Below are 22,908 nucleotides of genomic sequence, written 5' to 3' on the forward strand. Positions count from 1 at the left end.
TCAAAAAGAGTGTCCACATCTCGGTCCTTTGAAGGACTTTGTTATCTCTGATTGGGCTCTTCTGTAGCCTTTCCTTGTCAAGATCAAACATCCAGTATGGATGGAAATCCTGTGATCTCTGCAAGGCAAAGCTTTATGTACTGTTAATGTGTGAGAGGCTGACCTCTTGCAAGATCCCTCCATGCCACAGCAAATCTCTCCAAGTCTCAGCCTTCCACAGTTGTCATCATTACAGAGCTTAATGAAGATTAAACGGTCTGGTTCTGAATCTCTACAGTTTGCTTCACTGGCTTCTCATGGATTTGTGGCAGCTCTGCCTGTAGGAAAATGAAAGACCCCATTTTTAGATCCATACTTACTGACATGCTTTAGACTCATTCTCCATTATTTAGATCAATGAGATTGCAGCAGTGTTTTCCCCTTCTCCATGGCTGTGACTGCAGAAGGACTTTGCTGCTCACTCAGAAGCTTACCTGGAGACCCACCAGCTGCTGTAACTGGTCCCAGCCCCAGTGCTCATGCTGCACCAGTAATTCTTCTTTGGCACCTGTTCTCAGACTCACACATTACACAACAATCTTGCCTGTCCCTGCCAGCAGTGATGTAGTTCTGATCTAACAGGTCAGTGCCCATCACGTTTCTTTTCTGGACGTTTGTCACCCCCAGAAGACATTAGGATAGAATTTCCAAGCTCTGGTGTAAACAGAATAAGCAGAAAAAAAATGCTGACTGAGCTCAATGTGACTCTCATGTTCCTTTATGAAGCTTTATTTTTTTTCAATTCCCCCCCATATTCTCTCTCAAACATGGGGGATATTAAAAATACAAAATATCTATTTTCAGTCCTGAAAGACAGAAAGCTGACCTACTTATGCTACTGACTTCAGAAACACAATTTTTCATTATTTCTCACCATTTACATGACAATCTAAGGCCCTTACAATCCTGAGATCTTTATATTTCAATACCACACTTTTATGAGAAGAGTTAATTGGTTTGGAAGGATCAAAGTCTAACACGTGCAAATAAAACTGACATAAGAGAGAACAAAACAAAACAAAATTGTTCAAACTTTTTTTTATTAGTTAAAAAAAAAAATAATTCCACAATACCTAGAGATCCCAAGTGCCAGTGAAGATGGACACGAGACAAGGATCAGTGAGTCCGCCAAAACACGCAAAGCGAGTGGGTTGGGAAGCCAGGAGGGAGGTGGGGAGGGAGACACCCACCCACCCCAGGACACAGCTGCACTTTACTTACAATCAGAGGAGTCTGGATTACATATATTGTATGTCTGGTTTATGAGGGAGGTGAAGGATTACAGAGCTGAATGTAGTTAGTCTATGGAGAGCGTGATTTTCCTGTTGTAGTGCCAAATAATATTTCCATGTATGCACTTGGAATGCTTTCTTTTGAGCTAGACATCCCTAAGTTGGTTAATTGGCTTCATTTTCACCCTGTGAGAAGACAGAAAAAGAGTTAAAAATTTCCATATATTTATACATAAATTAAATAAGGAGAAAAATCAACGCTAGTAGCCATCACGTAAAAACCCACAAGTGACTACAGAGTAATAAGGACCTTGTGTGGTACAAAACTAAATGAATTATCCCTTACTGTTAGGAACCAGGCTCTGCCTCCTGCCCTGATGTGAAGCCTGACAGCAGCACTTATGCAGTCAGGAATTCAGTTGGATTAGCAGGATTCATTTTTGGGAATGGCACCAGGGGTGGCATGGCTGCCTGAGGGTGATAAGTGCAAACTGAGTCTTTTAGGAGCTTCAGGCACTGTATAAAACCAGGCTAAGCTTAAGAGAAGCTGAAAAATGGGGAGTTTCAGTGCAGACAAAGCCCACTGTAGGGCTTGTGAGGTGGACAGCCAAAAGCCTTAGCAGCTAAATGGTAAAGGAAAAACCACAATGAGAAGAACTTGCATACTTAAAGCATCCATGTTGGGCAGTAAGAGGTTGTCCTCCCTTGTTCCAGAGCTGAAACTGGTCCAGAGACCAATATTTGATTCAGGACTTCAAAGGCACATTGCAGGTAGAACAGATCAAAAAGTTAAAAAACCTAATCTAGATTTGGAAAAATCTGACTTGTTATTATCTAAAGCTCTTCTAAAGCATGGCTGTGGAAAGGGAAAGGTTATTCCATGTGATGATAAAACCACAGCTTAACATTACCTATGTGTGTTCACACCCCAAAGCCATCCCAAACCAAGCAGTAGCTCACTGTCCCATCTGTCACTGAGGGCAAGGTCTTGGTCCCCAAAAAGGGGAGGAGTAAACCCAAGAACCTTTGAGCTCATGTTTTGTCAAATAACTCACGCAAGCGGCGATACTGATGTGCTCCATGCACAGCAGATCTATAACCACAGAAAGCCAAGGGGAGATTGCCCTAGGGACAATCCAATAACCCAGAAAAAGCCCGTGGGTGGCTTCCAGAGCCTGGGGACCATGGGGACATGAGAGAGCCCTGGCATCTCCTTACCTCTCCGCCCTCGCTGGCCGCTAGGGCCCCCTCTCCCGCTGCCTCCGGCTCCTCAGGCGGCTGCAGTGCTGCCAGGTCCTCCTGCCAAGTCACAAGTGAGATGTTTGTCCTTACCAGCACATGCAAAGTCATCCCCCTAATCTCAGACTATTTGAGGAGGTTGCATGAAATGGATTTTTGAGTATTACACATGCAAATACATTACTGGGCTTAATCAATGGCAAATATCACTCAAAATCCATTTTTTGGGAAGCTTCTTAGAGCAGACATCAATGAAAAAGCAATTTAACTTCTTACAGCCTGGTTTAGGGTCTTTCTCATACGCAAATTCAGTTCTTTTTATCATCTTTTTATTCTTTTCACCCAGTCCAGAGTTTTAGCTCCTTCAATGTGAAGAAATTTGTGAGGACAAATACATTTACCTGGAGTACAACAGATTGCACCTAACCTGCCTTTCCTCACATTATCTTGCTCACCCTAAGCACTCATTCCACAGACTAATTAATACTAATGGCAGATAGAGCAGTAACATGGTGACAACAATGTTATGCCTCAGATAAAATTTTTTGTGTTAGAAATCCAAGCATTTTCATAAGCACTTTGGTCTGATTTAGCTACTTCATATTCAAAGAAAGAGAGAAAAGATGTGGTTTTACCAAGCAATTAATTTAAATGTGATTTTACAATGCTGGGAAAGAAGTTTAGCATCCTGACCATAATGGGTGTGCCCAGGGGATGGACAGAAAACAGAGGTGCACCTTTGTGGAATCAGCCAGGAAGAGCAGGGGGAAGCAGAAATAGCAGGACCTTTGTAGCCCAGCCCCAAATCACAAGGAAGCTCTGCTGAAATTACAGAGTTTCTCTACTCCCTTTGAGACTACACACCCAGCAGCTCCCTTGAATTTTTACTCTTTTTTCTGTCATTAAATCAAGGCCACCAGAGAAAAGAACCTAAATGGAAAGTCAATTTTGCACAGAAGAGAGACAGATCGCTTGGATTTCCATATTTTAGAAGCATGAGGCCACCACTTTTCCTGGAGCCACTGTTGATGCTGTGCAAATCAAATGTCCCTCTCAAACCTACAGTACACTGAACTTTATGCTTCTTATGCTTTGGGGGATGCCACTTTTCATTTTGATATGTGTCCTTATTTTCCTGTCCAACAACTGTTCACACCACCAGGAGAACACCTCTGCTGCTTTTAGGATTGAATGTGATGTGAAATATGAAGGAAAAAATTATCCTTATCAGCTCTCACTGATCTGAATTTAGGAAGGCAGGTCTGGCCTCAGGATCCAGTCTGTGGCTTTAAAACACTTAACATGCATATAGGGCCATATAAAAAAGACTACACACGATAACTAATTAGTTACACATTAGGTCAGAGCAGTTAATTAGCCTCAATTTGTATTTGGAAGGCTTACAAGCAGAGTTTTAAATGTTAGGGGAAGGAAAAAAACCCAATAACCTGCAATGCAAACCCATGTCAAGAGCTGCAACAAGTGCTTTGTAGGTCTTTTTGCAGGTGGGGGTTACCAGTTGCCATGTGAAACTGTGAAGGTGGAACAAAGGTGACTGCCTAAGGCTCTGAGCTGGATTGGGAGAACTGGGGGGAGAGCTCATGGGATGATGGGGACATGGGAAACATACCCCATCTTTCTACAGGGCATGATCACCTTCTCCTGTGGGCAAGGAACTAGGTTTAGGTAGAGGTGGGAACAGTCACAGAAAAGACAATCACTTCTGCAGGACCATCCTCAGGACACTGCATCCGAGAGCAATGGGTGAGCTCAAGAATCCCTGTTCAGATATCAAGCTTTAAATCACACTCTGTGCCAAGGCTCTGCTCCAGAAGGATAAAAGTGCCTTCTAAAGAGCTTCTAAAAAATCCATCTATTTTTAGAAAGGGAAGCGACCATGTTTCTGGAGAGCGATTCTGAACCGTGGTGGAGAAACCAGCACAATGGCAGGAGGAAGAGGTGTCAGGTCCAGTTTAGGGATGACGCCTCACAGCCTTTTTCTCATGAGCTTCCCACCCTGCCCAGAATTGTGAGCATGAGATGAGGAAGAGCTGGAGCTGCATTCCTAAGTGGGGCGTTAGCTGGCTGCGGGTTTCAGTGACGAGTCAGGAAAGCAACATACAGAGGAGGACTGTGTGATGACAGGGGCTTCACTTTGGATGAAGAGCCAGAAATTATTGGGTACCAGCGTGATGCCGGGCAACAAAGCAAGGGTGAAAAGCAGCTCCTCTGGAGGACAGAAATAACTTTTCCACTCCTTTCAGAATTCATCTACTCATTAAAAGGGGCAAAATGTTCTAAGGGAAAGGCATGTTACAACCGTGAAGCAATTAGTAATGCTCCTCCAGCTCTTAAATGGCAAGCAGAATTTTTTTGCCCTCAGAAATTATGTATTGTCTTGGAAAAGAATATAGAATGAAAAAAACTTATTTAGTTTGGTATGGGTTTTCTTTTTCCTTTTCTTTTTTTTTTGGGGGGGAAGGGGAGCAAGGGAGGGGTCTTGAATCTTTTTTTGCTAAAAATATACTTTAATTTAGAATATATACTAAGATTTTTATATATATAAAATACAGTATTTCACCAGTGTCATGAAACACAGGTACATGTTCAGGTATCAATAACAAAAAACTCAACAAATTAGGACCTGCCACTTAGAAAATTACTACTGGGCAATGATAAGAGGTCTTAAACAGAGTATACTATAGGCATCAGGGTTCAGATAGTTAAATATGTTTTTAAAAAATAGATTCTAAAGTCCACATATTTTGAAAAAATAATTAATTACAAGTTTAGATTTCTCTGTTTCACAGGTTCTATGAAATAGTCTTTCTGAGCTCAGCAACTGTGTTGCACATTCTGCTGGTTGAGTCCATAGATGAAACGGAATTTATACTTTTATCCATATTATGCTGTAGGCCAGAGGGCTTTCATCATCCCCCTAAAATTCTGAGATTAAAAAAACCCCTTAATTTTCTTGATTCAACAGAGAAAGCATAAAGGCTCTACAAGCTGGATGCTGGAACATTACTCATCAAAAATGCAACAAATTCAGATGCAAGCAAGATTTCTTTTTTAGTTATTTCTTTAGGGCTGTAAAACCAGAGACATTAATTGGCAACCTTATCTGCTACAAATTTAACAGCCCACAATGGGACACCTGTTGCATAAGGCAGAGGAAGGTTTAGCTTCCTGTAGTGCTCGTGACCTTGGGCGTTGGAGCAAGAGCAATGCTACTTGGCACTACCTCCACACCACTCCCTGGCAAACCCTCAGGCAACCTGACAGGTCCTGTAGATGGGCTTTCCTGGATGGGTTTCAGGCTGGATGTTCTCAGAGTGATGCTGACACCTCTGACTAAGATGTCAACCCATGATTCAAGTGAATGGACCTACCAACAGGACAGGCAGGTTTGCAGGATTCCTCTCTCATCCTACAAATCTAGATGGACTCTTGGGGTAGCTTTGTGTTCATCCTGCTCACAGACAGGAACCCTTCTTCGGGTTTCCTGGGGCTGCTTATGTAAACAAGACAGATTTAACAATGCCTATATTATTGTCCTACTGAGGCACAGCCTTTAGCCATGAAGCAGCCACAGAATCTTGTAAACTTGAAGGCTTCACCTGTGCCACTAACTCAGCTATCTCACATGTGAAAAATGTACACCTGGGTGCTCTAATAAGATGTGGAGGGAAGCACAGAAGAAGCATCAGTAGGCAGAGTACCCCATCCCATGCTGCTTTTACAGTCTCCCCTGCCCCATGGGATGCTGAAGGACCCCACCAGGATGCATTACTGCACCAGTGAAGTTCAACATAGCTTCAGTACACAGGATGAAGCTTGAATACAAAGTAAAAGAGGCCTGACTGTTTGTTCTACTTCACTGTAAAGTAGTTTGGCTGTCGGTTTCCCTGCCCCTCCTGCTTAGCAGCTCTGTCTCTCAGATGCCCATGGCTGCTCTCTCCCAGTGGCACTGGCCCTGTCCAAACCAGCATAAGCAGGGAGGTCACACTTCAGTTTCTGCTTCTACTTCCTTCAGTGCAACTGCCTCAGTGGTATCACAAAGTTTAAGCGGCAAGAATTAAGGTCATGAACATCAACCATTTGTATTCAAACTGTGCAGGGTGGTTATGAAAGGAATAAAGCTGTGGTACAGGCATGGTGCACGTGTGCTGGATCAACAGCAGAGAGAAACGATGTGATCCAAGGAACCCGCCCAGCACATCACTGACAAGGGCTCAAATAATTAATGAAGTGAAATAAGAAAAAAAGAGCAAACCAAATTCAAAGTGACAGAGCTGTGAACTGACAACCAAAACATATTAAAACTGACAGGGCAAACTGATCTAAAGAGAAGATCTAGGTGGAGGGCAGAGAAAAGTCCCTGAGGGACATTTTGTGACTCCGTGTGTGTGTATGTACATGCACTGGTTCCAAACCACGTGGTGTCTGCAATGCAGCAAACTTTGTGCTGTGTCATGCAGATGAAGAACTAATCCACTTGTAAGACAGGGATATTTAGTGGATGTTTATCCTGAGATCCCATAGTGTCCACCCCAGGAACTGGGATGGGTGCGAAGCCACAGACAAAACACATCATTGATGGGTCTTATTCCTTTGCCTATCAGAGAATTTGTGAAGGGTTTATAGTCTTTTAATTTACATACTTTTTAACTTAATACTTACAAACTCCTCCAAAACAGTCAATACTTTCTTGTACTCAGTTACCAGTGACCAGGCCAGTACTAAAGCCCTACTAGGCAATGCCAATGCTACTCAAAGCTGTTCTCCTCTGGTGCTTGGCACCCCTCTGTAAGTCTCTTGCTTCAGCCCCACTTTCTTCTGCCTGGCTCTGAGTCCTCCCATTGAGGAGGAGCAAGGAGCTCCCAAACACCCCAGTGTGTCCCCTTTTCAGTGCTTGCAGTGTTCTGTGGGTTCTTTCCCACATCCACTTGATACACCCACAGAGCTCAACCACCCTACAGCTGCTGCCCTAAGCCAAACTTCATCCAGAATCATTAAGAGTTCCCCACTCCTTGCTAGAATGCATCTGTCACTGACCCCAGCAGTCAGACTTTGGTACTGATCCAAAGCAGTTTCCAGGCTCCCTCAGTCTACCCTTCAACATCAGTAGGACATAACCCACTTACTTTTGTCTTGATCAATCCCCACTTTATCTCTAGCAGCTGGACATTGACAAAAGATGCCAGAATGACAGTTCAGATGCTTAATGATTTAACCCTCTCGAAAATTTGTGGCTTCTGCACACTGCCTGTGGTTTGCAGGATCCTAAACCATTACTGGGGTGAAGGCCTGGTTTGAACTGTGAAATGAAAATCTTCTAAGTTGTAGCTCTAAAGGGGAAGTGGGTTGATGCTGCTCAATCCTTGCCAGAAAGGGAGATACTTCGGTGTCTGCACAATGGATTCTTACTGTCAGCAAATTCCTAACTCTTCTGAGTCAGCTCCCCCATGTCTAGTCAGTCAAAAGGTAGAGGGGGTAGTCTGGGCCCATGGAATGAGGAGTTGCAAACGCACTCCTGCACCATAACTGATTAGGGAATGGAGATTATTATTATTATTATCCCACGGGCTTAGCAGAACTTCTGTATCTGCCCTTTTCACATGCTTTCAGGAGGGCATTTTGCGTCACTCATAGCTGCTGTTCTCCTCTTTTGTTAGGCTATTCTCTCAGGATTTATGCCTTGTGTAGAAGTTTTTGTTTCACATCACAATGTGTTTACATGCAGGTCAGGAAATTTATCAGCCAACTGTCTGAACAATTAAAACAATTTTGGCCAGCCTGGCCTTGCTTTGATTCTGGGCTTGGGTTTGTTGTGACTCATCGAGCTCATGTGACTATCAGAGCTACTGAGCACAGCTCCCTACAGAGGGGAACACAACTGGGCTTGCCAAAGAGCTGCCAAATAGCACCTCATGTGCTGTACAAATGGTTCCTGTTTGTTACCACCTGGTGAAAGCATCTTCTTTAATGATCAGCATTGCCTTCATCTAGAGAGCTGCTCTGCTCCTTCACATGCCCCTTAATCCTCTCACTTGAAGCAACTCAGTTTGTCAAATTAGGCTGGAGGACAGAAGACCCCTTGTTTGAATTTAGCATAATTCGTACAGGGCTTGGATCAGGTGGCTTTCATCAGCAAGCCCTTGGTTGTTGCCAAAACCAGCACAAAGCATAGGAGGGTCACACTCCCTGGTGGGACCAGGCTTTGCCTTGGCTGATGGTGCTCTCTGGCTGACTGGGGCATGGGCATCAGCCAGGTGGGCAAGAACTCAGCTCCAACTCCTGCTCCAACTCCTGCACACCCCACACATCCCAGAGCTCGGACTCCAGTCAGATGCTCACTGCAGCCTGGCCACAATTCTACCCAGGTGTCTGGGGAAAGGCTTTTCTACACTGCAAAAGAAGTCAAGACACCATAGGCATCAATCAGTGAATGTGTCTATCTGAACACAAAAAAATACAACTTCTTTTCTGCAGGGGTGGTCAAATGCTGAAACAGGTTCTCCAAGAATACTGGGGAGCCTCCATCCCCGGAGATGTTCAAAACCTAACTGGATGTGGTCCTGGACAACCTGTTCTTAGTGCCCCTAAGGGGATTGGACTAGATGATCTCAATAGGTGCCTTTCAAAATAAATGATTCTGTGGTTACATATTAAGCATCATATACTAACATTAAGAATTATATAAATGTATATATTGCAAAAAACCCTCTCATTGAATAGGTAAAGCCATCAAGTGTCAATGTCTGCAGGTATTTTATGTGTAATCCAAAGGTGACTCTTTTGTCATGCCCATGACTGAAGAAACAAACATACCTTTTTTACAACTCCTGTAGTGACCACGATGTTTTCTGCTCCTTCTACAGTCTTGCTTGCTACTGTGTTCACACTGGATACTACAGCTTCTCCCACAACATTGGCTTGCTCTTTGGTCTTCTCAGCAACTGGAATTTCAACAAAATGAGAAAGTCAGTGAGCCAGGCACTGCCAAAAGGCTGGCAGACTCATCGGGAAAATAAAATTATTGCATCAAGGTAAGAGAGGAAATTGGCTCTGGTAGAGTCCTTATTTGGACCTTTTTATATGAGATCATGTCTGAATTTAGATCCTGTGCGTGAGGGTTTTGCCTGATGCAAAATGCTGCTCAGAGAGCAGCACTGCAGCCTGTTGGTCTTTGTGGGAAATTGGAGAATGAAAAATTCACCATAAGACGCTAAGAGAGGATTGTGGTATTCTGCATTGCGGACTGCACGTGACCTTATTCCAGGTACATTCTATTTAATACATTTGAGCAGAAAAAAGAAGCAATTCAGTCATGAAACTCTCCAAGGAGGAGGATCCATTAATCTCTCTTCAAGGCAGTACAGATGCCTGCCCTGCCTTGGAGCTTTAGACTCCCTCTCAGGAGTCTCCCCCTCAGACCAACATTTTAGTCCAGCAGGACTCTGCAAGACCTATGTAGATCTATGCAAGTAGATCCCCACCCATGGCACTGTGAAATGTTTAAATTTCTGTGAATCATCCAAATCTGTCAAATAAGACTTCATAGATTTTTTGAACCTACTCTACTGAGTAAATATTTTCTCCTATCCACATGTCCTGCAAATGCCAGACATGGAACCATCTCTCCTGGCAGACATCCTCCACTCATCAAATGGAAGGTCACGCAGATCAGAGGTTTGTCCTTCCCATGTGGCAGGAACAATGGCTTTATCAGGAGGTCCAGCAACACATCCCAGATTTCCACATTCCCCTTCGGGTTGTGCTCTTACCTGAGGTCACACTCTGCACTACGCCTTCCTTGGTTTTGGTACCTGTGAAAGGAAACACAGGGGTCATCAGTGCTACCTGGCAAAGTACCTTCTGGTTGCTGGACATGGGTGGCTTTCTGTTCTTACAAGGTACAGCTACCAGTGCCTCCTGCTAAGACACAAACCATTCACACAGCAGAAGGCATCAGCTTCTTTGCCCACTGAAATCTGTGGATATCTTTGTGTCAGGAGTTGGACAACTTCAACAGCAAATTGCCTGGGGATGCCTAGACATGAAAAATCTGGATTATAGCATGCTGAAGGATGAGAAATTGTCCCTGGAATACTTCCAAAATGAAAAGACCAGTCAAGCTTAAGCTAACTGTAAAAATGAATGTATGTTAAGCAACCTGGTAAAAATCTCACCGGCTTCCTTCCTTCAGTCTTTCAAGACAAGGAGTCAAAGCTGTGAATCTTCCCTGACTTTCAGCAGGGCACTTGGCTGCAGAGGTCATTTAAAGCTTCATTCTATACCTCTAATAAAATCTCTGGACAAACTTTAGGCTGAATTTACAGAACAACCACCCACCTATTATACACCTACTAACTAGAGTCCTGTTTTGGTGTCTCAGCCTGGGCTGTAAGAGCCTACTCACAGCAACACATATAATACAGATGGTTTTATCTCAGATTATGAAAGTACACCATACTTATGCTTACATTGTAATTTATCTTGCTATTCTCAAGGCAGAAAAGCTAACAGGATGTGAGGGCATTCAGTGTGCAACACAAGTAGCCCTTAAGGAATAATTAATCTCTGCGGTTTTCCTGCAAGTGACCTGCTATACATACCTTCTGTTTGTATCCTGTAGCATGTCTTTAATCATACAGTAGATGAGCAGATCAAACAGTAACAAGATGCTTTTCCACATCTCAAATCTAAAGCATGAGATTTATCTCTACTGGAAGTTTAACAAACACATGCCAAAAGGCTCCACTGGTCTCACTTTACTGTATTATGTAAATCATTTGCACCTATACAGGCTACCTTTTCAACTGATACAACAAAAGGATTTTTATGGCCAATTGTCAGAATGACAGAAATAGAGTCAGGCAGATCTTTAACTCCCAAGGCACTGGGGCATCCATTGGTGTGGTAGAAGAAATCAACTGGAAACAAAACCTTGTGTTCACTAACAGCCTGAAAAGCAAAACACTTGCAGTGCTCTGATAACAACAGATCCAGCCCAGCTCTATATGATGTGATACACATTAAGTATTATTGAATGTAGTTCTCAACTCTTGATTTATTCTGGTAGTTGTGCTGGTTGCCTGGGCAGAACAAAGCTGCTATACTACAGCATGCCCTCAGCATTTCCCTTCACCCTCCCAAACCCTATCAAAACTGAAGAGACAAAATCTTTGTACTTTACAGTTCTTACTTCTGTAAACCACAATTCCTAATGATAAGAAGGCATTGTTCAAAGCTGGATTTAATAATGATGTCCATGACACACAAACACATAGAGAAGTACAGCAGAGAGCTGAACAGGTTCAAGCCTCAAGCCACAAACATGAGCTCCCAGTCAGGCCAGATGCACACACTTCAGATGCCATCCTGCTTCTGTTTCACTCCCCATGCTACAGGCTGCCACAATATTGATTTGACATCCAGATCAAGCTTAGCCCTCTGCTGTTTTCTGGTCAAAAAGCACTTGTTAAGTAAGCAAAGTATATAATGTGGTACACTACACTTTAGTTTTGCAGTAAATGTGCTTAGTGAGACAAGAGTTGCACTTCTGTGTATTTTTTAACAGACTTTTGATTTAAGATGACTACTTGGGATTAAATTTTTTTTTCAGGGTGAGGGGAGTGAGTGAGTGCCATTTTTTTTCTGATGGAAAATAATTTCAGAAAGGAGGGATGCAGGTTGACAGAAAATACCCAAATCTATTTCATGACAGAAGCAAGGGCACTGGGAAGTGCCATGGCTGCAGCCTGGGGACAATGTGCCTCATCTGCCTCATCTGCCTCACCCGCTCTCCCCACCACACCCAATGACTCAGGCTCAGCATCCATTATGCACCACAGAAATCTGACTTTCTGGTGCACAGCCTTGCCTGCAACCCTCATCTGTTGAATCAGAAAGCAAACACCTGATGTTCAATCTCATTTCCCTCATTAATCCTTGCCTGCAGCTTTTGTATATCAAATTAAAAGTTCATGCATCCTGCCTCTTCCAAGTGCTGTGAGACATCTCAGAGAGCTTTGGTGTCACAAGGGTGTGACCAAGGTGATGGAGCACCATGCAAGGGGGAAAAGAGTTGTAGTGGAAAAAGATATTTATGATGTTCTGTAAGTCCTGAAGGAGTTTTTGTTGGAGCCACTTTGTTTATGTAGATCCTGGGGTGCATGGGGGCTTTCTGTGACACAAACAATTGGAGGCCATTCTGGAAAACTAGAAGTGCATTCTTTGTTGAGGCTTCCTGAATGATAATATTAAACAGTACCAATGACATTACACTCAACAGACTGATGCAGCTTTGCAGCATCTTTGTTAATTAACTTCAGCATCAGTTCTGCCCCTAACTAAACCAAATGAAACAGAGCCCATTGAATTAACTTCTGGATACACAGAGTGCAGGAACCCACAGTGCCTTAGGTGTATCTGGAGGGTGTCACATTTGAGAGAGCAGAGTGCGATTTTACTAAGTGCAAAGGTAGCTCATGCTACAGGATTTCTGTCTCTTTCCATGCACCCCCCTGCTCTGCCTGACACATCCAGCCAGCCACACAGTGCTGCAGCTCAGAACTGCCCCAGCCATGGCAGCATCTCCAGCTGTGATCTGCATTGCAGTGTCAGCACAGCAGACAGCCACCCCAGGCTTGGGATGTGGGAAGTGAATCTGCCTGGCTCAGAGAGGAGGGACAGAGAGGTGTCTGCAAAGTCCTGATGACACCATCAGCTCCAGGCGGATGCCTCTGAATGTTTTTTTTCCTCCTGGGGCAGCAGCAAGTGACTCAGCAGCTGTGGTGGTTGTGCTCAGACATCTGGAATCCTCCTTGGAGAGTCAGTGATGAATTAACACAAACCTGAATGCAAAGCAGGGATCCACCTAATCCATTACCCCGCACAAATTTCTAAAAAGACCCTCAAGCTTTTATTTGAGTATTATTTTCTCCTAGCATCCAAAAATCTGGGATTGCACAACATAATGCTCCAGACCAACCTGCTAGGATAGGGCTGTGAGAAAGAAGGAGTAAGGAAGGCTGAATTAAGGGCTCTGATTAAATGTTCGTGTGTTACAGGCTGAGAAAACATGGCACAGGCAACATACTAATCACTCCAGTTTTAATCAATATACCTGGCCTCCTCCTTCTCTATTTAAAAATCAATTCTCTGAGCTAATCAGCATCTGGCCTTTGCTTTTCCTGTCTGTGAAAGACTGAGTATTCCTCAAAGGGCTGAGCATCCCCTGGTGTGCAACAGGAGCTGACTCATCCAAAGCCATATCCAGTGCATGACGGGGCAGGAACTGGCAGTATACCAAAACAACCAATAAAACAAAAGGAAGAAAAAAACCCCAGAAAGCACTTCATCTTCACCTTGATCCTTATTTGATCCTCACTGAGAGACTGAAGTTTTATGAAGACTTTTAGAAAACTTTATTGAAAAGGTTAGAATCCCATGAGAAGACTTGGTACCTCATGACTGTGCAGAAAGGAAAAATGGGTCAGTACAGAGACGTGCAATGTGGCTGAACAAAGATGGGGAATTATGTATAAAAATTTGGAATAATCTTTTCCGACATCACTCATACCAGGAAGCAACTGGAGCAGTAGCAATGCCACAATTTGACACCTGAATGTGAGGTTTCTCAGGCTGGTGTTTCAGTTGCTGTGGTTTGTTTAATTATTTCTGGGGATGCTGTTTAGCTTTAACTTGCCAATCAGCTTCAAACTGAAATGTGAACAGACATCCATTCACAGCATGTCAATAGTTGACTGTCTGAAAATTCAGGATTGAAATATTACCAGATCTGCTAGGCATAAAATTTGTCTTTCATTTACAATTTACAAGTAGCAGGAGCTATTGTCAGTCTAACTGTTTTAAATATAATAGCCACATACAGCTGTGAATGTTGTGGCAGCACAGCAGGCAGAGTCTGTGTGTAAACTTTCCTGCTAAAAAAAGAACTAAAAGCCTTCACTCCCACATCTAGCAAATATAAAATGCTGCGTGAGGTGCAGTAATCAGCATCGAGGTCATCTGTCTTGGGAACTTTGACTTCATAGATTTTATAGCAACAGGAGTATCTGATAATCCACCCATATAATTACACGACCTAGATAGTGCAGATAGCGGGATTCAAGGGTGACCTTGAAGGGGAGGTTTCTGAAACGGCACAAGAGTAACTGTGAGAAAGGTCTCTAGCAGGATTCCAGACGTCTGGCTTCCAGATTCTGTCCTCTGGGCAAAATGAATTTGGTTATCTCTTGTAAAGCAAGATTAATGTGTGCATGGGGAATGAAAAAGATGGGTGAACCAAAGGATTTCAGGATAAAACAGTTTGTTCAAGGGGAAAACACACTGGATCCTGCAGTGCCCCTTGATAACACTGCTGGCTCCTCTGAGAAGCTCCTCAGCATGTGTCTGGCAGCAGAGAGGGGAGGTGGGGATCAGTGCTTGGATGCTCAGAAAGGGACTGACTTGCACTCACCATCAGTGAACAGTCCTAAGAGAAACCTTCCACCTGGGCACCTGCTGCTACAGGGAGCAATAAGTTCTGCCTTCCCTGCAGCTGTGGCCATTCCTATGTCTAATTTATAGCTGGGGAAACTGAGGCAACGGGAAGAATGTGACACCTCAGGCTTAGCACTGTATGACAGAGCTAAGGATGTTATCCAGACCTCCTGCCATTCAACCCAAGCTTCAGCCGCAATATAATTTCCCCAGACCTTCTCAAAGACAATCTGTAGCTCAAATGTAAATTGAAAATAATTGTCTCTTACCTACATACATCACCCCTTCTTTAGTCTTCTCTGCAGCCTCTGTCACTCCCTGCTTGGTCTTTTCTGCAGCAGCCACCACACCTTCTTTAGCGATGGAGAAACCTTTCTTAAAGACATCCATCCTTCTTGCTGGCTAGGGTATTACCTGGGTGATCTGAGTGAGGGACAGAAGCAAAAAGCACCTCAAGACCCAGGCTGCAACACACAGCTTCACCCTGGCTAGATCCTCAACTCCTCTGCCAGTCTCTGCCTTTGCTCTTGCTCCCTGGCTGGCTGAAGGCAGTGTGGCAAACCTCACAGCCTTCACTGGCTCTTATTGATGAAGCACACTGCAGTGTAGCCAATGCCTGTGAACAGATGATGCTGAAATATTAATGATATGGATCTGCTTGGGAAGGTTTAAGAAGGGAGGGGGAGAGGAGGAGAAGGAGGACAGTGGTAGGTAAGGGACTGTCTGGAAAATTTCCAGACAGATATAGCTTTTACAGTGTGCTGCATTGCTTTCACTCAAAGATGCTCTCATGTGAAGGGAGACTTTTTATCTAAAGAGCTGAGTTCCTGAAAGAACATTTCCCCGAGGCTGCAGCAGGAGGCAAACACAAGCTCTCCTGGGCTCTCAGAAGCTGGAGAGCATGTAAAGCTGGGAGTGCTTCTCACAAACAAATGGGGTCAGGTTTCTTGGTCTGGAAGTTACCAGAACCCAACCAGCACAAAAACATAACATTATTTCTAGTAAATACTGAGAGAAAAAAGGGAACCAGCTAGAGCTTGGTGCTCAAGGGAAAGGAGCTGGAGTTTCCATTGCCACGTTTGTCAAGACTGAAGTTGATCCCTCAAGGCATTTAATATAAATGATGGATTTTGCTCAGCTGCACATCCCATTACAATGGCTCATTTCTGAAAAGTCAGATGCCTGTTAGGGGAAATCCTGTTTCCTATTTGTTTCTCTGAGCTGCTGCAGACAGAGCTGTGTCACTGCGGAGCGAGGTGACATTTCCCACACGTCGGAGCTCTGTGCTGCAGCGGGGCAAGGAAATCATCCAGCTGGGGAGAACTCACACTTTGTGTAGAAGATCCATCCAGACTCAAGGCCTTGACAGGAAAAACACCAAAACATTTGATCAGTAACCACAGCTGGATATCCTAATGTGCTCAAAGTTGAAGTCAAGCTCAATTGTTTTCTGAAGTTGATTCTGAGTGACCCAAACCAGCTGCTATCCCACTAGCACAAACTCAGACTCAGTGCAAGCACCCATGGCAGCAATTGCTGGTGCCAGAAGGTAATTATTTGTTAGCATAACTATTTAATGGTGCCCTATCTGAAACTATGGAAGCCATGGAGCACTGGTCTCTGGGCACAAACCCTGACCAGCTTTGGCTGCTTTTCCTTACCAGGCAAACAGAATACAAAATTCAGGTTTAACTGCATTATAGGAAGGTAGCACACCACAACAGCATGGCCTGTACACCACTGCTGCCAGAAGTTATCAGCCTGGAAGGGTCAGAAGGAGAATGACTACAGAGAAAAGACAAAAGTATGAATACAAAATGACATGTCTGTGCAGACACACTCTTACTCTGGTAGTGAGCTTATTTCTTCAGTTTTTGTGAGTGCTTTATATTCCATACTGAAACAATTGAAAGAGTGTTGATCTGGAAGATAACACAGATTTCTTAACCTTTTTCTCACAAATGGGTCTTCCTACTTCTAAATGAAGAACAAATTTACACATGAATGTAGAGGAGGAGCTAAATCTCTGACAGGCAAATATATTAATCAATTGTTAATTTAAAAGAGTGCAAGATTCAGAGGAAGGCCATCACAATATTCCAATTATTATTAGAGCTTTTGCAGAAAGGAGTGAAAAAAGGTGTTTCAGACCATCTTTGCAAATTTCCTTTGAGTGGCTGATTGACTGCTATCCAAGAAGCATGTCTGCCCATTTCTGCTCCCAGCGTATCCTTAAATTGAAGATATATGTGTCTTATTCTATCACATGACCACTGGTTTAAGGCAACTGCTCTCTGAGTCAGCTGTAAGACTCCCACTCATTTCATTAGGCACAGGGCAGGAGTCTTGTTTACTGCATTTGGTAGAAAGTAAACTTGCCATCCTTGCTAATTGCTATGGGTACCATTTTCTTTTTCACAGGGCTTTCAAAGAGCATTAAAGCAGACCACAGCACTTCCCAGGGTAATGGGATTTTTCTGGTATTTTCAGGAGGACGCCTAGCCTGGCAAGGCTGAATAAGAAGAATATTTTGTTTATTCTTGAGCTCTTGTTCTGTCATTGTGATTTGTACAACTGAATTCTACACACTTTGCATTGCTATAAAAGGTAAAAACCACATGAAGTATCAAGCCACCTAGAAGCATTAAGCATGATTCATCACCAGACTGAATGAGCCAGTGCTCAAGTGGGATACTCCTTTCCTGCCTTCTCCTCTCCCAGTGACCTTCAGACAGAGGTCATTTAAGGCATTTAAATGCTGTTGGATCACTCCCAAGGCTGCAGGCAGTTTGCACAGGCTTTGTTTCACCTTTTAGGAAAGCTCCGGACTCAGGACAGTGTCACAGGAGATCTATAGAGGGCAAGCATCAATGATGGCTTCTGAAGGCTTCCCACCCCATGGCAACCATTCTAACCACATTCTAAGCAGAGGGTTCAGTTCTGATTTGTTGCCAAACATGCCCCAGGTGAATCTACCAACAGGAGTCAATGTAAACAAACTTGGTATTCAGATTTTGTGAGCATTTCAAATTTGTTCCTGCAAAAGAATTTTCCCCATTGTATTAAAAAGCATAATCAGCAGCTAAAGTGAAGATATTCCAGTGAGCAATTCAGAGAACCCAAGTTTCACCTCAACTGGCAACTTCTTTTTCTCTCTTACTGACCTTGGGATGATGGGGAGAATTCAGCCAAACTAGACATTAAGCTCCTACTTTTTTCTATTGAGTTTCATTCATATCACTTTATAAACAAATATCTATCTCACAAACATTTAGCTGATCTGCATAATAGCAAAAGAAAGTCTCAACCTGAGTTATGCAGTGACAAACCATCCAACTGTTGTTCATTTAAAGTCTGAATTCTGTTTGTTCAGGCTTGTTTGTTTTTAGAGAGTCACTGAAAGGTGCAGTTCCCCATCTCCCACATGCCTAAACCTTTCCCTGGGTGCCAGGGGCTAATATTTGGAGCCAGGCCTGTGCATTGCCTGCCATTCATTCTAGAACATGGGCACGACCTGTCCAATTCACATATACCTCCTGAAGCACAAACATAAGGAAAAGAACAAATCAGAAACCAAGATTCCCTGCCCTCTGCTGCCTTTTATCTGTCTGCAACAGATTAAAACAGGATTTTACTTAATTTGTGACTCCTCAATTTACCCAATTGCCACAAAACCATAACCTTCAACTTACAAACAAAACTTTTAACCATGAATTTACACTGAAGTCTATCAGACAACAAAAGCATCTCACTGGGTGAGAGGACTGGGGCTTGGTCATATTCTATTGAAGTATTTAAATGGTGCATGAGGTTTGAAAGACAGGTGAGGAAAGGAAAGACAGACTGCTTTTGTGGCTGGTAAATATCCTTTGTTCAGGAAGACTTTGTATGGAGAATAATACTAACATTACCAGGATCAAACCTCGCTCTGTGTAAACAGAAGCCCTTCCTCTCTCTTCCTCCCTCTATTTATGAAAACTTCAAAATGCCAAAAGAACTGTTTCAGACCATTAATTTTCATGCCCTAACAAAAACAAGCAGTTCTGTCTGCCATCCTCCTGGCAAAACAGTTTAAATCTCGAATCTCTGTGTGTATGTTTGCATATTTAATAAGGAATTTCCTCAGCCCGTGAAGGCTGACGGACAGACAGACGGATGAGACGTTTCTCAGGCATTCAACCAGAGAGCAGAGTCCTGCCAGGACAGCACTCAGCAGTCTTTTTCTTGACTACTGTTGAATACCATTGATAGCAATTTCAGCAAATTAATAAAAATATAATTGGCAAGAATTCATCTTCCTCTTCTGAAGTACAGACCATTGAAAGGAACCCTCCCTGGCCCAGCAGCCCCTCTTCTGGAACTCTGCTCCCCGTGCTCCCTGGAGCTGCTGCCTGGGCAGAGGCAGGCAGGGCAGGGAATGAGACAGCATTTTCTGGGTCTGAAAATCACTGCCTAATGAGAAGCTGTCTCCTTGCTGAGCAGCTACAAGCACAACTGGGTGATTTGTCTTCCCAGTTAGTCAGCCTACTTCAGAAATTAGGAGCTGGGATGTATGAATCTAAACCAATACGTGCTTATTAAAATAATAATCATTAAAAATAATTCTAGCTTTTCAAACAGTTTTTCTGAAGCTTTTTCTTTTTCTTTTAGAATCACCTATTCTTAATTTAAGGCTATAATAAAGATTTAAAAGCACTACGGAGCAGGCATTCAATCTGGGAAGATACAAAACAAGCAAAGAAAACAATCTATTTACTGAAAATTAGGTTTCTAAATTTCTTTCTCCACAGATAAACTGACTGCCAGTGTGTTTGATTTCCAAGTCCATCCAAGTCATTTATCAAGCATATTGTTTGGCTGTGTTTACTGTGAGATTACCCTATTGAACTGTAGCTGCAGGCCTCTGACTCTTAAACAAATAGAGAGGCCAAGATGTGATTTCACATCTTACACAGATTATCCAGGAGAGTGATGCTGTGTGACAACATGATTATGGAACTGCAAATGGGACCTTGAATTGTTGGGGTGGGCAACAATGAAGGAGGTTAAGAGCTGTGTTCAATGGAAATGATTATAATTATCAGGTAAGGCAAGGGTACTCCTAACAGTTACCTGCAAGATCCCAGGGCATTCTGATGACTCTGGTGTAGCTGGCAATATCAACCCTTTCAAGACTAAAAATGGTTTGAAGAAGCTTTTTTAAGAAATACTTGGGGGAAAAATACTTTCATAAATAAGGACAGAGAAAAAAAGCTAATGACTGGGGACTGAGAGTAGAGGAATGGTGGCTGTCACTTGTCAAATTTATTTGCCAAAATAAGAAGTAGTAGCATGGGGTTTTTTTGTTAGCTGTTCTGAAAACTGCTAGAAACTTCTGAGAAATATCAGGTTAGCTCCAAACACCTCCACACTGCTATTAATCAGGTTTACCCTACTGATAGGGTTTCAACTATATATTCGGAGTAACTCTTATTTGTAAATAACTGTGTTTTAGATTTTTGTCTCACTCATTTCCTCCATTCCAGCAGTAACATTCAGATCCATAAGGTATCCCAAGCCTAAATTAGGCAGGTGAACAGTGAATAGGTATCTGTTCATTCTAGCTGGTGCACTACTGCCTTTCTCATCCAGTAGGTACCTCCTAGAAGAGACTTCAATGAGCAAATCATTACTGCAAGTGACCTCTATGTGTCTGTTTTCCCTGGTTCTATGCTGAGGCACCAGCTCAAAAAAAAAGAGGCAAGGTTGGGATGCATCGTGTTCCTAAATGGGTACTCTTGGTACCTGCTCTTCTACAGATGCTAAGAGAAAAAGGTATTACAGCCAATAAATTAAATTTTAAGAACCAACAGTATAACCTGAGTTCAAACACCCCAAATCAGGACAGTTATTAGCAAGAAATCTTAATTAATGCTGTTTAGTAAGGTAGGTCCCTTGAATAATTCATATCTTCCACATGCTCATGGCATGATTCCCTAACATGCTCAATATTACAGCATCTTTCTTAACTGCTACCAAAAAGTCGTGCTCAATTATTAACTTGCAAATGGAGGAGTGATCTGTGCCTCCCAATTGCTGCATTTGTAGGCAGCAGCACTACAAACACCCAGAGAAAGGGCTCTTGCACCAGAAGGAGCAGCAGATGTTTCAAGCCATGGAAACACTGCCCCACCATTTAGGAGGTGTCACATTCATGAAGAATAAAGATTTAATGGCTGGGTCAAGACAAGTCAAGAGACAATGTCTATATTGAAAACAAGTCCACAGGGTCTTGTGTGATCCCTGCCACCCAATTCTCTGTGACCCAGGGTCACAAACAGGGTAACTTTAGTATCTGTAGTATAAAAATCACTTTTTGGCAAGCCACAATCACACAGCAGTTCAGGTTATAAGCCTGTTGTTTAGTTTGTCTCATGTTTGTTCCATCCCAGTAAGGGGTCCTATTAAGTAAATATAGGTAGCACTTAGGTCACATCCAGTTAGTTGTAAGAAAGGAACACTTGTATGTGAAACACAGCACATAAAATATTCAGACGTTAGCATGCATTATAACAGGATGCACACCATTCTGAAATAAGAGCAGCAGGAAGGAACCAAGGGAAGTTGCTTATTTCTTTTCAGCCTTCAGTCCAAAATTTGTGATTTCATCTCCCTGGAGGAGAGACTACAACAGCAGGTTTTGCCCTTAAAATTATCAAAATCTCTCTCTGCTTTGCTCCATGTGCTTCTGTTGCAGCCCTAGGGCTGAATTACTCTTACACAGCACTGGCTGTCACAGGTCAGTCAGGGCATTTCTGTGGTTTACTGCCTACTTTCATTAAGCTTAAAATTGGGCAGTCAGAAGAGGGTAAAGATCCAACCAATGACAAGGAGATGAAAATCCATAGCCTTCAATAACAAAGCCTTCAAAAATCCTAGAGAGATTTTACCCTCTATTTTATTTTTCAGCTGACACTGGAATGACTCCAGTAAAGCTTTACATTTAATGCTCTGTACCATGTGCTGAACTTTGGGCTGTGCTCAAACTGAGACATAATCTACCAGTCCTGCACCAAATTACCATCAGGTTTGCCAGTGGATCATTATTCTCTTTGATTTTGTTCTTTAAAAATGCCAGGGCACCTCATCCTGTGAGACTGTGACAAAAGAAATAGAGTTCATGATGGCAACGAAACTCAAAGCAGCACCATCAAGTAAAGCAAAACAAGTAAGAAAACTAAATCCAAGCTTAAAAAGTAATTTTTTTTCATTTATTTTTAGGATTTGGTGATTGAGGTAGCTCTTTACAGCAGCTCTTGGCAGGTGTTTTTTGTGACACTAAATAAAAATGCACAACAAAATAAGCTGTGAGATCCAGAGATGACAAGCCAAACAAATTCTTAAAAATGCTCAATAATCCCAATCTCTCTGAAGAACTAATTCATTAAACTCTTCCATTCTGATGGGAACAGAGTACAAAGCTACTAGACAACCCACAAAACATGTATCTTTGTGAGGTCTTTGATGTGTATTTGCCTTAGTGCCCATAATTTGTTGCACATACCATGAATATTCTGCTGCCAAAGTCAGGGTATTTCAGCCTTTATATTTTACCAAAAAAGATGTGCAGACACTGGTGCAGGCAAGTCTGTGCCATTTTCTGGCACCATAACTAGAGTCTGTTACACCACTCAATATTTCCTTTCCTTTCTTTTCTCTTCCTTTTCTTTAAGCTAACATCCTTTTCCTGTGCCAGAGGGAGAAGGCAGTTGATAAAAGCTGAGTTCCTGTTCACAGATAACTTTAGAAGGCAGCCAAGCTCAGAAGTTCCTTGAATAAGCTATATTCCTACCACCTTTTTCCCCCACCCCCTCTGTCAGAGACGTTTGAGCCCCACACAGGAACC

The 22,908-nt window shown here is 42.9% G+C and overlaps 1 protein-coding gene across 1 annotated transcript; it reads right to left on the minus strand.

The window, feature by feature from the left end:
* Positions 1 to 1,061: 1,061 nt before the first annotated feature.
* On the minus strand, positions 1,062 to 15,440 carry SNCG (synuclein gamma). Its single transcript, XM_008501457.2, has 5 exons — positions 15,293 to 15,440; positions 10,301 to 10,342; positions 9,345 to 9,472; positions 2,490 to 2,570; positions 1,062 to 1,457 (listed from the first exon to the last, which is right to left on the minus strand). The coding sequence occupies exons 1-5, from the start codon at positions 15,411 to 15,413 to the stop codon at positions 1,437 to 1,439; spliced, it is 393 nt and encodes a 130-aa protein (XP_008499679.1). The 5' UTR covers positions 15,414 to 15,440; the 3' UTR covers positions 1,062 to 1,436.
* Positions 15,441 to 22,908: the final 7,468 nt, after the last annotated feature.

The sequence above is a fragment of the Calypte anna genome, chromosome 6, assembly GCF_003957555.1.
Source record: "Calypte anna isolate BGI_N300 chromosome 6, bCalAnn1_v1.p, whole genome shotgun sequence".
NCBI lineage: Eukaryota > Metazoa > Chordata > Aves > Apodiformes > Trochilidae > Calypte > Calypte anna.